At 49.4% G+C, this 14,230-nt stretch overlaps 1 protein-coding gene across 2 annotated transcripts in view; it reads left to right on the top strand.

Annotated features, from left to right (window-relative positions):
- The window catches only part of ADIPOR2 (adiponectin receptor 2), a 44,667-nt gene extending 35,785 nt beyond the window's left edge, over window positions 1-8,882 (top strand). For both annotated transcript variants that reach the window (XM_059848113.1, XM_059848114.1), the window contains exons 4-8: window positions 978-1,149; window positions 1,569-1,755; window positions 2,819-3,006; window positions 4,226-4,419; window positions 6,120-8,882. In XM_059848113.1, the coding sequence (XP_059704096.1) occupies window positions 978-1,149; window positions 1,569-1,755; window positions 2,819-3,006; window positions 4,226-4,419; window positions 6,120-6,251 (873 nt within the window). In that variant the 3' untranslated portion in view covers window positions 6,252-8,882. The remainder of the gene's footprint in view (window positions 1-977; window positions 1,150-1,568; window positions 1,756-2,818; window positions 3,007-4,225; window positions 4,420-6,119) is intronic.
- The last annotated feature ends 5,348 nt before the right edge of the window (window positions 8,883-14,230 follow it).

The following is a 14,230-nucleotide window of genomic DNA, read 5'->3' as shown; positions in this document are numbered from 1 at the left end:
TGAATGTATTTAAGAACCCAGTCTTTAACTGGGCTGGTTATTCTGAATGGCTTTGTTTTGCTTCCATGCACGAGTGTGGAGAATTGATTGTTGAAACTGAAATAAGAATGTAGCTTTTTAAACTCAGTGTTTCAGGAACCTTCAGCCTTGCTCCTGTAACTCTAGCCAGCCAGCAAGCCCAAGGAAGCCTGCAGGAACAGCCCCGGTACATAGAGCAGCTCGCTGCTCCCCCTGTCCTTGGTGGTGCTGCCCCACTGAAGCCTCCATGTGTCTTGTGTTACTGAAGCAGTGCTGGAACATCTGTGCACATTTATTTCCTGTGGAGCCAGCTGCAAGGATAGCTCTGTGCACAAACCCCCTGGCTCCCTTTAAAGAAGAAATCCCATGGAATTTAGAGTCATGAGTCTGTTGCCTAAACTGCTCTGTCACTATTTGTTTGTGAGCTTGGGAGCACTTTTTCCCCGATCTGAATTAGGGGGTTGGACTCTTCTTGCTGGCCTCTCACAATTTCACATTTTCTGGCCCCTATTATTGCTAATGGGTAGCTTCTTTTGCTAGCCTTCCCCAAATGCTAGCAGATACACAGTCAGGTTGGCTTGTGGTGGAGGAACAGGCTTATTTATTTATTGGAGAGAACCAGGTGTAGGCTTCTTCAATTAAATGGAGAAGGTGGCAGTGAATTTAAATGTTTTCTCTTCATTAGCAGTAAAAACACCCAATAGCCTTCCTGCCCAGTGGAATGCTGAAGTATTTCTTTCTCTGATGGTGCAGTTCCTAATGGTGCAGTTTTGAACTGGGAACAGTGACTTTAGCATGATATTTCAAGTGCAAAACCTTTTCCCCAGAGATGTTCCATCAACTCTCCTCTGTTTACTGTACTCACAGGTTCACTCTGTACTAATGTGGGTTTTCTGACTATTTCCATGCCCTGAAGGAGCCCCAGTGCCTGCATTTCACTGAACTCTTGTAACCCCCAGGTGTGGGAGGGCAGATGGAGAGTGATTCCCCACGACGTTCTGCCTGACTGGCTGAAGGACAATGACTACCTGCTGCATGGCCACAGACCACCCATGCCTTCCTTCAGGGCCTGCTTCAAGAGCATCTTCAGAATACACACAGAGACTGGCAACATCTGGACTCATCTCCTAGGTACTCTCAGCTTGCTTTCATCTAATCCTAAATCTCATCCAATGGTTTTGTTGCTCTCAAAGAAAAGAGAGCAAGATAGAAAGGTCTGTGGGGTTGTCAGCATTTAGCATTCCACTAGTAACCTGTTAAATTAGCAGCTTGGTATCCCTCTCCTAATTTTATCCCATCAGAGTTGGATTGGACTTGCTTAATTATGGCATACTGTACAAACCAATGCATTAAACATTTCCTAATCAGAAATTACTGTTAGATCCTTCTTTTCCCAAGTGTGTAGGTGTTAATTGGGATTGCCACAGGAACACACATAAGTTGCAGCTTCTCTGAGTTGTGAGAGCCTTGAAGGGAAGAGGTGATGCTTGTAGAAAGAAAAGCTTTCAGTATGCATGAACTTGACACCTCTCTGCCTTGCTGTTTTTCAGGATGTGTGTTCTTCCTTTGTCTGGGAATCTTCTACATGTTCCGGCCAAACATGTCCTTCGTAGCACCTGTGCAGGAGAAAGTGGTTGTTGGGTTGTTCTTCTTGGGAGCCATACTCTGCCTCTCCTTCTCATGGCTCTTCCACACAGTTTATTGCCACTCAGAAGGTGTTTCCCGGCTCTTCTCCAAGTAAGTGCCTCGAGAACAGGGCAGGCCAAATAGGAAACAGGTGGGAAAACAGGGCTGGGATTTGTGCCTGGAGCCCCAGTGTGGGAGTTGTTCATTTCATGACTGCATGTACTTTGGAACAGAGTTGAGCAGAGATTTAATGCAGCTTCTTCTAATTATAGTTTGTTTCAACATGAGTTTTTGTGCTGTCATTTGAGTCTTAAAACTCCATCATTTTCTGCTGTTTGGCAGGCATGTGCTTGCATCTTGCTGCTGTAAGTAATATGCCTTGAGCTTGGTTGCAGGACTTTGAATTTTTAGTGCAACCGTTAGTTCTTGTCATTTCAGCTGTTCTGACTTTGAACCTGAAACTTACATAAGACAGTTCCACAGTGTGTATCAAGAAGTCTTGGTCTTTTGGTTTTACTGCACGTTCTTTTTTTGGCTGGCTGCTGAATATCTGATATTTCCTAAAACTACTCAACCAGGATTCTGTAATCTGCAAGACCACCTCTAAAGTAGCCCAGCAGTTAAAGTCCCCTACTGAAAAATTACCTCCTTCACCTTTTGCAGGAGTATTTCATCAGGGTGTGGTAAAAAGCAGGGGCTGTGGATTTCCTTTTTTACATGGGTGCACAAAAAAAAGCATGGTTGAAAAATTGCAGCATTATTCCACTGCGGTTGCTGAAGCTGATGCCCAATTAACTGTTACTTGTCAGATACTGAAGTGTTTGCCTTGGCTGTGTTCTCAGAACATACTGTGTGTGTGTACCCTGTCTTTAGAGGGCTCTTGCAGTGCTTTTTTCCTCAACTGAAGCTAAAATGTGAGTTTCCTCACAAAGCTTTGGTCTAAAGGCTGCTGAAGGTATTGCTGATGTCTGTCTCAGAAATGGCCTTCCTGGCTGGCTGTAAGGCAGCCCATCACTGTAGGTGGAAGAGTTGCTGTCAGGACCTTAGCTGCAGCAATGAGAGCAATTTAGTTGCAGTGAGAAGTAGACAATTGCTCTTCTAAAGAAGAGTGTGTAGGTGTGAGGATTTCCAAAGGTTCTCACTTCTTATGACACCGATTTTTGTTTTCTTTTAGGCTGGATTATTCTGGCATTGCACTCCTCATAATGGGCAGCTTTGTACCATGGCTGTACTACTCCTTCTACTGCAACCCTCAGCCTTGCTTCATCTACTTGATTGTGATTTGTGTCCTGGGCATTGCAGCCATAATTGTCTCACAATGGGACATGTTTGCCACCCCTGAATACCGGGGTGTAAGGGCAGGTAAGACCTGAAATTAACTGTTTTGCTTCTTGACTGCCTTTCCTGCTTCCTGCTTGCCACTTGGAAAAACCACCTTGGGAAGACTTAAGGGAGTTTAATTTTATAGACCTAATATTCTTGAACTGGGAGCTTGGTGGGTTTTCTTTCAGCATGTATTGTACCCAGCTGGATGCACAGATAAGGGCTGGTGCAGGTCCTGGAAGTGCATTCCTGAAATGGACAGTGACACATGCAGTAGGAAAGGTGGTGCAAAGGATTTCTAGCTGCATCTAGCAACTTGGTTCTCAAAAAATGACTGTCTGCTTGGTGTGTGTATGTGTACTTGTTGTGCTTGTGCTTTTTTTTAAACACTAGACTCAGACACTAGCAAATCATTGAATGATTGAATTAATGTGAATGATTTGCCTGGATAAAACACAGAGTTAAGATAAAGACTGTTTTTCTCTTCACATCATCAAAAGAACAAAACCAGATTTCAGATTTGGGTTCACATTTTGAGGTAGGAAGAAAGAGAGCTTTAGGGGGCAGCTATGGAATGTGCACACAGCTGGGTTGAATAGTAATATTTCTTGTTTCTTAACCTGCACATGCTGTCTACAGTAAATCTAGATTTCCTGGACAGGTTTGAGTACCTTCAGAGCATTCAGCTTTCCAAACTTAAAATCTCTGTAGGGGACATGAATATTCCCACCATGCCCCCTGTTTTTACAAGTTTTCTGTCCTTGCTGCTAAAATCTAAACAAATAATCAGTGTTCTCTTATATGGCAGATCAGATGAGCACAGATGCTGCTTTTCTGTTTGGTAGGAGTATTTGTGCAGCAAATGATAAACAGTCTCTTTGTTGTGTCTCCTTGTCTTGCTCTTGAGCATTGTGGTGAAGTGAGGCTCGGTCTGTGTGGTCTCAGTTCCCTCTACAGGCCAAGAGCAGGAACTGGCCTCACCTACATTGGAGCTGGCAGGCACAGTCAGCAAATGAAATATTCCAGCTATCTGCTGGGACATGTAACTGAGTAGCTTCTGGTATATGAAGGAAGTTGTGCATTCTTTAGCTTCCTTTCTGATAAATCTCTTCTGGGGACCTGCAGCTTCAAGAGCTGGCACCCCTCTGCTGCTTTGGCAAATGCTGAGTTTTCCTTCCGTAGCTTTTGTGTTTTCATTGTCTCCCTCTGCCACCACTGCCTTCAAACCTGACTCTCCCGCATTTTCTTTACCTCCCAGGAGTATTTCTAGGTCTGGGTCTTAGTGGGGTAATTCCCACTCTGCACTTTGTCATCTCTGAGGGGCTCCTGAAAGCAGCCACAATGGGGCAGATAGGCTGGCTGGCACTCATGGCATGCCTGTACATCACTGGTGCTGCACTCTATGCTGCCCGCATCCCGGAGAGATTCTTCCCTGGCAAGTGTGACATCTGGGTGAGTCTACTGAGTCACTGCTGAGGAGACCAATTGGAAGGCTGGTTCCCCTTGAGCCTGAAGGATGTTGTGTCAATGTTTTCTTACTGCACCAGAAGCAGTAGGTCTTCAGGGGCCAAATGACTCTGGGCTCTCTGAGCCTGGCTTAGCTGGTGCCTCTCTTCCCAAGTTGGCACAACCTGGCTGGTCTGAGGTAACTGCTGTGTGCAGATTCCCCTCAGTACATTCCTGGATAGCTTTAACAGATGGGCAAGGAACTGCAAACATTTGTGTGTGTGTGTGTGTGTGTGTGTGTGTGTGTGTGTGTGTGTGTTGAGGATCCTGCAAAGGCACATCTTTCCCTTGCTTCTGTGCAGAGCAGTACATGGTCATTTCATTGATGTTCAGTGTGTTCTCTGGGATCTTCCCCGTGTCTGGCTCCTCATCTTGTATAGCCACTGAAAATGCTGGACAGAGAGGGCAGGCTTTGGGGGGATCTCTGACCCAGAAGAAGGGATAGTGGGGTGAGCAAGTGGGTGGGTGGGGGAAGCTTGGTATGAGGGAAAGAATCATGGAGACTGGAGGAGAAATACCTGAGGAAGATGTAAGGAAAGAAGCTGGGTGGAGCAAGAATAGAGATGAGGGGAAGTGGACCTTTGGAAGGCCACTGTCCTTGCACTGAGGAGAGTTTAGGATCCCTAAAGAAGACTAGAAGTGAGAATGAGACCTGGGTTGTTTGAGCAGCTCATGCACAGCACCAGTTTGCTTGGTTGCTTTGTTACTATAATGAGCTAAGCTCCAAAAGCACTGGTGTACCACCAACTCTTTTCCAAGCTTCCCATGAAGCCTGCAAATACACATTTGTAGGAATATTTCAGGAGCATTATCCATGTTGGTATGGCTTCCCTCAGACAAGGGCATGCTTTGTCACGTAGCTCTCTCACAGTTCTCATTCTGCTCTACTCCAGTCAGTGACATCCTGGGCACTCATTCCAAACATCCAGTTGTTTCTAGGTTTTAATAAAATACCACGTTTGTCTGTTCTGTTTCTCTGTGGTAGAGAAATAAAATACCAGCATGCAGAATCTACTTGGTAAAACTTATGCCTGTGACCAGAGCAGAGTTTGTACCTGTTATCTGTGTGAGAGGGCCATTTTTGTCCATGAACCACCAGTGTGTCTTGTGGAGGAACTAATTTTGAAAGTGTCCTGCTTAAGCCTTTTGCCTAAGGTTCTGAAATTCTCCTTGTTCCTTTGCAAAGATGACTTACAGCAGCTCTTTAGCACGTTTTTTGTTTGACCAGCTGGTTCAGATGACGCTGAAGTGAAGGGGGGGATGTGTATGTGCAGAGAATTGGATTATTTTGCTAAAGATGGCAGAGGGAGAAGAAGGGATAGTGGGGTGAGCAAGTGGGTGGGTGGGGGAAACTTGATATTAGGGAAAGAATCATGGAGACTGGAGGAGACATACCTGAGGAAGATGTAAGGAAAGAAGCTTTTTGGTTGACCAGCTGGTTCAGATGACTCTGAAGTGAAGGGGGGGACGTGTGTGTGCAGAGAATTCGATTATTTTGGTCAAGATAGCAGAGGGGTGGGTTTAACACACAGCCTGGAGAGCTGTGCAGCTCGTGGCACTGCTCGGTGTCACCGCGTACTTCAGCTGAACGTGGGTCTGGGGGGCAGAGAGGAGCCCCAGCTGAACCCAGGTGTTTCCCTCTGCAGTTCCACTCCCACCAGCTGTTCCACGTGTTTGTCGTGGCTGGCGCCTTCGTGCACTTCCACGGAGTCTCCAACCTGCAGGAGTTCCGCTTCACGGTCGGAGGGGGCTGCACAGAGGAGGAGGGGATGCAGTAGGAGCCGCCTGCAGCCCGAGGGCAGAACCAAACGAGAGCCGCCGGTGCGGGCCGACAGCCTGGCTTAGCAACAGGAATACCTAAGAAGAATCCAAGTTTCAGCTGATGAGGCATGGAGCTTCATGGGGATTCTGACTAACCAAGATAAATTCTATACCTCAAGCAATGGAATAAATCAATTTGAAGACCAGGAAATTCTGAAAACCTAATTTATTCTTGGGATCTACAGATTGAGCTACAGAGGACCCTTTCCAAATCGGCTTCTGTTCAATGCCATATTTATTTGTAGAACTGGGGAGGGATAGCTTAGCAGTTTCCTTTTTTTTAAAAAAAGAAAAAAAAAGTCAAGGTTAAATTTATATCCTCTCGGAGGGTTTGGGCGTTGATTTTAGATGCTCTTTTGGGAGAAAAACAAAATGTAAATAAGATTTCTAACTTTCTGTTTAAATAAAATTTATATAAATGTTTTAAACAATGGGTGGGGGGAAAAGGGTTTTTGTAAAGAATGCAACATGCAAGTACCACACACTGTTTCAATTTTGCACAAAATAAACGATTGCAGGAGGACCAGGTAAAATTCCCAGGAGTGAAGCTCGCTGGCCCTGTCGATTTTCCTAGTGGCCAGCATGCCCTGGGCAATGTGGGGTCCTGGCCAGCACCTGGAGTAGGTTCAGGACATGCACAGGAGGGTTGTGAAGGCAGGATTAATCACGGTGTCATCCAGGTCACAGTGTGAGCACATGGATTTGCTCCAGTGCCTGGAAAGGTGCATCTGTTCCCTGCCCCAGTGGGGGGCCAGCTGCATTCCCAGCCTGTGTGCAGTGGGAGGTTTGGGATCATGGATCCTACAGCTGGTTGGTTTGGGTCTCATCATAGGAACTGGAGCATGGTGGGATAACTGCATGTGAAATGGCAAACAGTCCAACTCCATCAGTGCCTGCCTAAGCCAGAGGCCCCCAGGGAGAGGATGGTTGCCATTTGCAAGCCTGCTTTGTTTGCTCTGAGGGATGATGGTCATAGGCTTGTCAGGAGATCGTTGAGCATGTGAGGGGAAACAGAGGTGAGGTTAAGATGGACTGGAAAGAGGAAGCTGTGTGCTCCAGGACTTGGAGTTAACAGGCACTGCAGACCTCAGGCACATTACCAACCATCCTGTGTGTCAGGCTCCATATGCCCAGGCAGTTTGCAGGTTTTTCTTTTAAGGAGGAATAGATCCCTATTTTTTTTTTTTTTTTTAATAATTTTTTTTTTTGGTCCTTAGGTCTGCTTTCCATCTGTGCTTTAGCAATGGGACTGCTGGTATTTCTTAAGCCTAAACCTGAGAGTTCAGCTGGATTGCTGTGGTGCAGACACACCTCCTATATAAGGGGAGGCAAATACCCTTCTCCTGTGTAATTGATGTAGCTTGAGCTTTGGAGCCCAGTCAGAAGCCAGACTGAAGGAGAATCTTTGGAGTCGTAAGGTGAAACTTGAACATTTTTGTTATGGCACAGGTATTGCTTGGAGGCTTTAGCTGGAAATTCAGAGCAATTACCTCTCTCACAGATGAGTTAAACAGCTCATACCGTGCAGTATTTCACAGGGAAGGAAGGTAAAGGGTGGTTGGTTGTTGTGTGGGGTGGATTTTTGTTGTTGTTGTTGTTGGGTTTGGGTTTTTTTTAAGATTCCCTCAAGTTTCAGTTTTCATTCTTCAAGGGAAAGAGATGGATTGCAAAGATCTTCCCATCCCCTGGATGTCACAGTGTGTTTTGGGGAGTTGCTTTGTCTAATGGAGTCAGGTAGGAGCAGAATGCCCTCCTAAAGCTGAGTGGGCATTAAGGCTTCACCCCTGGAGTGGAGTAAAGCCTCTGAGAGCAAGGTCAGCTGCAGAAGGAGGTGCTGCAGCAGCCTGCAAGTGTAGAGGGATGTGTTCTCAGTAGGATCCTGGCACTGGATGCCTGTAGGGCTGGAAGTGGTTTATCCCAGCTCTGTGGTAGTTAAATGAAGGAAAGGGCAGTATTCCCTTGGTAAGGGCTAATAGCACTGGCATCCCAGACAGGCTGGGGAGGTGCCTGGAGGAAGTGTGCTGGTGTCTGAGCCAGGTGTGGTACATATCAGAATCAGAGCTGGCTGAAGGTGCTTTGGGATACCTCTGAACAGTACCAGCAGAAGCAGCAGCCTCCATCCTGGATCATCCCACGTTCACTCCTCCAAGGGTGATTGTAACCTGGTCCTGCAGAGCACAGAACTATTACAAAAACACAGTACTCCACCTGCTATTCTTAACCCAGTCTCTCTGTTCAAGAAGTTTGTGTGTTCCAATAAAAACAACCTAGCTGTGCACTTTTCTGTAGCTTTTGCTGAGAACTCTTCCCAGGTTGGCACCTGAATGCCTTACTCTCAGCAGTCAGAGGCTTGCTTGCTCTGTGTGCAGGTTATTGCCATAGAATAGTTAGGACCTACAGCTTCTTTCCTTCCCCATTAAATAGTGGCCTTGTTCAGTATATTTCTTTTTAACAATTGCTTACTGTTGGAAGCAATGAAGCACATTCTGGGGTTTTGATGGCTGGGGACTCTGGTGATGGTTCCATGTAAGATGGGATCTTATTACTTGCTGTATTCTTAACTTCTGCTAATAAAAGAACCAAATTGATTATTGTCTGGTCTGGGTCTTTCTGCACTGTGTGGGCACGAGGGCACAGGGTGCAAAGCACAAGAGCTGGGGGGAAGAGGGGATGATTGCTGGAGACTTTGGTGGTTGGGGGCAAAGTTTTAGATGAATTGAGAATAAAGAAAAGAAGTTCAGGAGGCCTGAACTTAAATTCTTGATGTAGAGGAAATGCCTCCTCTCCTGTATGTGTGTAAAGGATTGATCATCTCCTCCTGGTGTGCAGGCTTAGGGGCTGGCATGAGTGGGGTTGGACTGGGCAGGGAGAGGGGCTGGTGGTGGCCAGCACAGCCTGTGCCCAGTGAGGCCTTCTGCTGTTCCTTGGCTGTCAGTTCCTAATGTCTGGGAACTGCCTGGAAAGATAACACCTAATCCTGCTCTTGCCTTGGCTCTCACCAGCTCTGGGTGTCCACAGCTGTGCTGTGCTTTTTGTCAGTTCCTTCACTCAAGGTGAGTGTTCTGCAGTGACTTGTAACAGACACAGCTCGTGTTAATGAGCTGGACAGCTTGATGGATGTCTCAGGATGGATTATTATTATCACCATTATTATTATTGGCATTTTACTGAAAAGCAAATTCAAAGAACATGGAGAATGCTGGTATCAGATTTCACACAAATTACACTAAAACTACCTGCCACATTTGAATATGAATTGGGTTTATTCTGTTTCCAGAAAGCAGAGTGATACTTAAAAGTTGGCCGGGCAGGATAAAATTGCATGTCCCACCTCTTCTGTGTGTAGTTGTGTCCTTGCTCTGCCCTCTCCTGAGAATCACTTGCTTCATTCATTGCCAAGTACCCTGAGTATGGATTAAAGTGCTGCAATCAAGGTGAGTGTTTGAGGCCACTGCCCAACTTTCTAGAGAAATAAATGAAGGGCATGATTAGGATGGAAGAGCTGCCTGGTTTAGTTGGAGCTATTAAAGGCTTCCCTGCAAAATTGAATTCTTTCTCCCTTTCTCTTTTTTTTTACCCCTGCCTCCTGCGTGGCATCACGCAAGTTTGGTTGTTTGAACCAAACTCTTCTGATGCACAGTGCTGCTGTATCTGCCTGGAATGCCTGGGCTGAAATTCTCCAGGCTGATTTCCAGGAGTGCAGAGCACTAAAGAGGCTTGAACAGAGTTGCTTAAAAAGATGGATTCCTTGGAGAATGTATGTGGTAATTCCTAGGTGCACATTGCTCTTGAAGAAGGAATACTGGCCTGAAGTGCATGGCAACTTGGGGAATGTCACACCTGGTCATCTCCAGCTGTTTGAACAATGAGCAGTGAAGGAGAAGTGACCTGGGCAGCTGCTGTGAGAGCCTTGCAGTGTGAGCAGTTCCTTGTTCACCACTGAAGGTTGGTGCCTTGGGCAGGGATAACGGGATGGGAGCCCAGCACTCCTGCACGGAGCTGATTTGCCTGATCTTATCACAGAGGCACAGAAGGGTTTGGGTTGGAAGGGACCTTAAAGATCACATAGTTCCAGCCCCTCTGCCATGGACAGGGACACCTTTCCAACCAGACCAGGTTGCTCAGAGCCATGTCCAACCTGGCCTTGAACACTTCCACAGATGGGGCAGCCACAGCTCCTCTGGGCAACCTCTGTCAGTGTCTCACCACTGTCATAGTGATGAAATTTTCTGGCGTTTCCAGAAGCTTCACCTTTGGCTTTCTCCAGTAAAATTCATGTGAAAACTACAGAAGCATTGGTATTCCTGAGCTGGGAGATGCTTGCTCTGGAGATTCACCATGATCTCATTCAGTAGCAGCTTCGTCTCTGTAGTGGCACCACTGAGCAGAGAGTCTCTTTACAGCTTAAAACTGAACTGGTCTGGTTGTAAATGAAATGGGAAAATCACTGGCCTGGCTGGGTTCCCAGAGCAATGGTGTGTTTCCCTTAGAGAGGCAATGCCACCCCAGCCAGTTCCAGTGGCTGGCTTTGCTCTCACCTCCAACCCTGCCCAACCCCTGCCTGTGTCCTGGGGGTTGTTTTGGTGCTGGCTGGAGCTGAGCTCCCCAGTCTGAAGTTTTCTCAGTGGCTGTGGCCAGGCTGCAGGGCTGGCACTGGCAGATGGGCTGTGGGGTGGCATCTGCTGCTGGCACAGCAAGCCAGCCCTCCTGGGAGGGAGTGGCTGCTGCCACCACCTCCCTGCTGGCTCCTGGCCACTGCGGCCAGCCCGGGGCTCTGCCCTGGCTCTGGCCCAGCTCCCCCCTCCTGCTGCCTGCAGGGGCAGCCAGCCTGGGATTGCTGCCTTTGCCAGGGAGCCTCCTGCCAGCTTGGAAAGCGATATTCTGTCCCTCAGGGCCTGGCAGGAGGAGGTGACAGCAGGCTCCAGCCCCTGCTGCCAGGGGGAGAGAAGGTCACTGCTGGCTGGGACAGACAAGCAAGAGCAGCCCGGGGCTCTGGCCAGAGTCCCTGGTGTGGGGGTGTGGGGGCTTCCCTGTCTCTTTCCTGCTGCCTGTGAGAGGCCAGCCCTTGGTGCAGCTCCTGCCACCATCCCACAGCCTGTCCTGGAGAGAGCTGAGGGCGCAGCCATGCACATCCCTCTGCTCCCCGTGGCACTGGTGGGAAGGACAGCAGCAGCTGCCTGGCCCTGCAGAGCCAAACAGGTCTGAAGAGAGGGCTCAGTGCCCAGCCCTCCTCTGCTGCCAGCAGAGGCCTGCCTGGGGAAAGGCAGGGTGCCAGGGCTCCCAAAATTTGAGGCAGCAGCAGCAAGCAAAGCAGGAGGGGCTGATGACATTTCCTGTGGGTATTTACAGCAGAAACGTGCTCGGTGGCGTCCGAGTGGGGCCATCCCAGAGTGCTGTGGCTGTGGCTGATGTCACAGGGCAGTGACAGAGGTGTTTGCTGGCTGAGTGACAGGAGGTGTAAAGGCCCCTGTCAAGGGCAGGCAGAGGTGGTGGGGGGGAACAGCCAGTGCTGAGGGATGGGGGAGCTCCCCAGTGCCTGGGGGGACAGGAGCAGCAATTCCCCCTCAGAGAGGGCCCAGCTGGTGATGGAGTGTTTGGCACACGGTGTTTGATGCTCCTTCTCTGTTTGCTTTGGAGCATCTGCTTAGCACAAAAGTATCTGCTGCATTAGGCTGCCCTGAGCCCCCCTCCCCTGCAAGCAGAGGCTTGTGAGAGCCCAGGGTTTCTGTGCTGACAGTGCCACTGGGCTCTCTCAGCAGAAAAAGCATCCTGGAAAATACTCTGAGGAGCCTGAGGTGTGCATGAAACTGAGCAGAACTGTGGTACCTGTCCTTCCCTGAGCCAGAGATGGGCACACACACCCCCACACCTCTCAACACACCTGGGGTATGTGGCTCCTGGCTGTGGCCACTGCTCTGCCCAGCCTGGCATGTGCCAGTCTCTTGCTAAGCCTAAGCCACTCAGGCCAGCCTCCTTTTGTGCAAACAGCTGCTGTAAATCCCACTGATTTCCCCACTATTTTGTAGAATGAAGTCATCCCCGTGTGGCCACACTTGGGAGGTGTAGCCAGCAGCCTGCTCTGCCCCAGCCATGATTCAGGGGAGGACTCCTGTGTGCCTGTGATGCTGTGCAAGGTGTGTGTCCCTGCCCACCACAGCGCTTGGGGGAGAGCCAGGCTTACCTCAGCCTGCAGTGCGGTGGTTGTGAAGCCTGGGAGGAGTGTCACAGAGAGAATTCAGCTCCCTGCCCCCTGCCTGCAAGGAAATCAGCTGCAGAACTGGGGTTTGTGAAGCCCCAGCTGTGTGCAGCAGTGAGGTGTGGTCTGGTGGACAGCTCTGTCTGCAGAACACCACTCGGGAATTTTCTCCCGTTGCATATTCCTCCAACAGAACAAACCCTGCTGCCTCTGGCTCTGCTTTGTGTGCTCACAGGGGTGGATGGCACAGGAGGGACAGCTGGGATTTATGGGATCAGGATGGCAGCAGGATGCTGCTCAGCTGGAAGTGAGAGATGGCTCCTCTCACAGCTGCTGTGCTGCTGGTTGGATCCTCTGGCCTCTGCTCGCTGTTTGCTTTTGCTGACCTATTTTCATCTGCTGTGCCCAGCACATGGCTGAAGAAGTTGGAAGCTAAGGCAGCTGCTCTTCCTGGGGATTTTTCTCTTGCTGAAAGGGCCATGAGTCACTATCTCTGTCAGAGCATGAAATAGAATTTGCTTAACCCCGTGCTGGAGCCCAGAACTGTGTAGGTTTGCTTATGATCTGCTTTGCTGCAAAAAAACCCCTCAAAACCCAGGAAGCTGTTCCTTGTGTGTGCTCAGGTTTGGGTCAGGAAAACCTTTGCTTGTATTTCTCGGTTTAGGAAATAATCCAGTTCTCACGCCTGACCCATTCCCTGCAGTTAGCACCTGTAGACAAACTCCCTGAGCCAACCAAGCCAGGCATAGCTCTCATCTTCACTCAGTGCAGGTATCCCTGCAGGACCGTGTTTATTGTGGATTAGTGCACCTGAAGCCAAGCATGGCTCATCCAGAGCAATGTGCATTTTCATGTCCTCTTTAAGCTGAGTGGACATGGGGCTGCTAATCCTTTCTGACAGGGAGGTCATCCTTGAGAGGCACCACGGGCAGGCACGTGGGGCTGGGGGAGCTGTGCCAGCCCTGAGGTACCCTGAGCCAGGGGCTTCTCCTTGAGCAGCTCCTCAGCCTTGACAGCTGCCCCTTCTCCCGCTGTCCTCCCTTCACCTTCCCTGGCTGCTGCTGGCTCTGATAAGGTCACTGCCTCTGATGCCTGGAACCTTCTCCACCTCCAGTTTTATTTCCAGTACTGCAGTGGTTCCTCTTTGCTGTAACACCACCTTCAGCCAGGCAAAACCCCACAGGGAGAGCTCCAAGGTCCTGGCTGGGACTGATCCTGTGCCCTTAGTGTCAGGTGACATGGGTGGCAAGAAGGACAGCATGCCTGGAATGCATTTGTAGGTGCCTGCTGTGCAGGGCAGGGACAGAGCTGCTGTGAGGATGAAGCCCTTTCCTATCCAGCTGCTCTGTGCAGCAGCTGCCCAGGAGTCCAGCCTGGCAGTGGTGGCTGTGGCAGTGGGTGACACGGTGGCCCTGGAGAGGAGCCTGCAGCTGCCATGGCAGGCACGTGGCAGGGCACAAGTGGGCAGTGCTGCTCGTCAAGCAGCCAGCGAGGAGGGCCCGTGTCCTGAAGGAGGTGACATCCTGCTGTGACAAGCCACACAGGGGGCCTGGAGGGGTGCAGGACACTCCCGAAGTGACCAGAGAAAGGTTCAGCCTTCCTGCTGTGCTACCCTGCTGTCACCACAGCCGTGTTTACAGTCCCTCCAGCCACACCCTGCACCCTGTTCTGGGATTTGTGTAGGGCTGTGATGCCCACCAAACATGCTGAAGCTATGGTGTCTATGTAGAATATGCCATA

Source organism: Haemorhous mexicanus, chromosome 5 (genome assembly GCF_027477595.1).
Source record: "Haemorhous mexicanus isolate bHaeMex1 chromosome 5, bHaeMex1.pri, whole genome shotgun sequence".
Lineage (NCBI taxonomy): Eukaryota > Metazoa > Chordata > Aves > Passeriformes > Fringillidae > Haemorhous > Haemorhous mexicanus.
The sequence above is the reverse complement of the archived record's forward strand: the minus strand, read 5'-3'. Positions and strand labels throughout refer to the sequence as shown.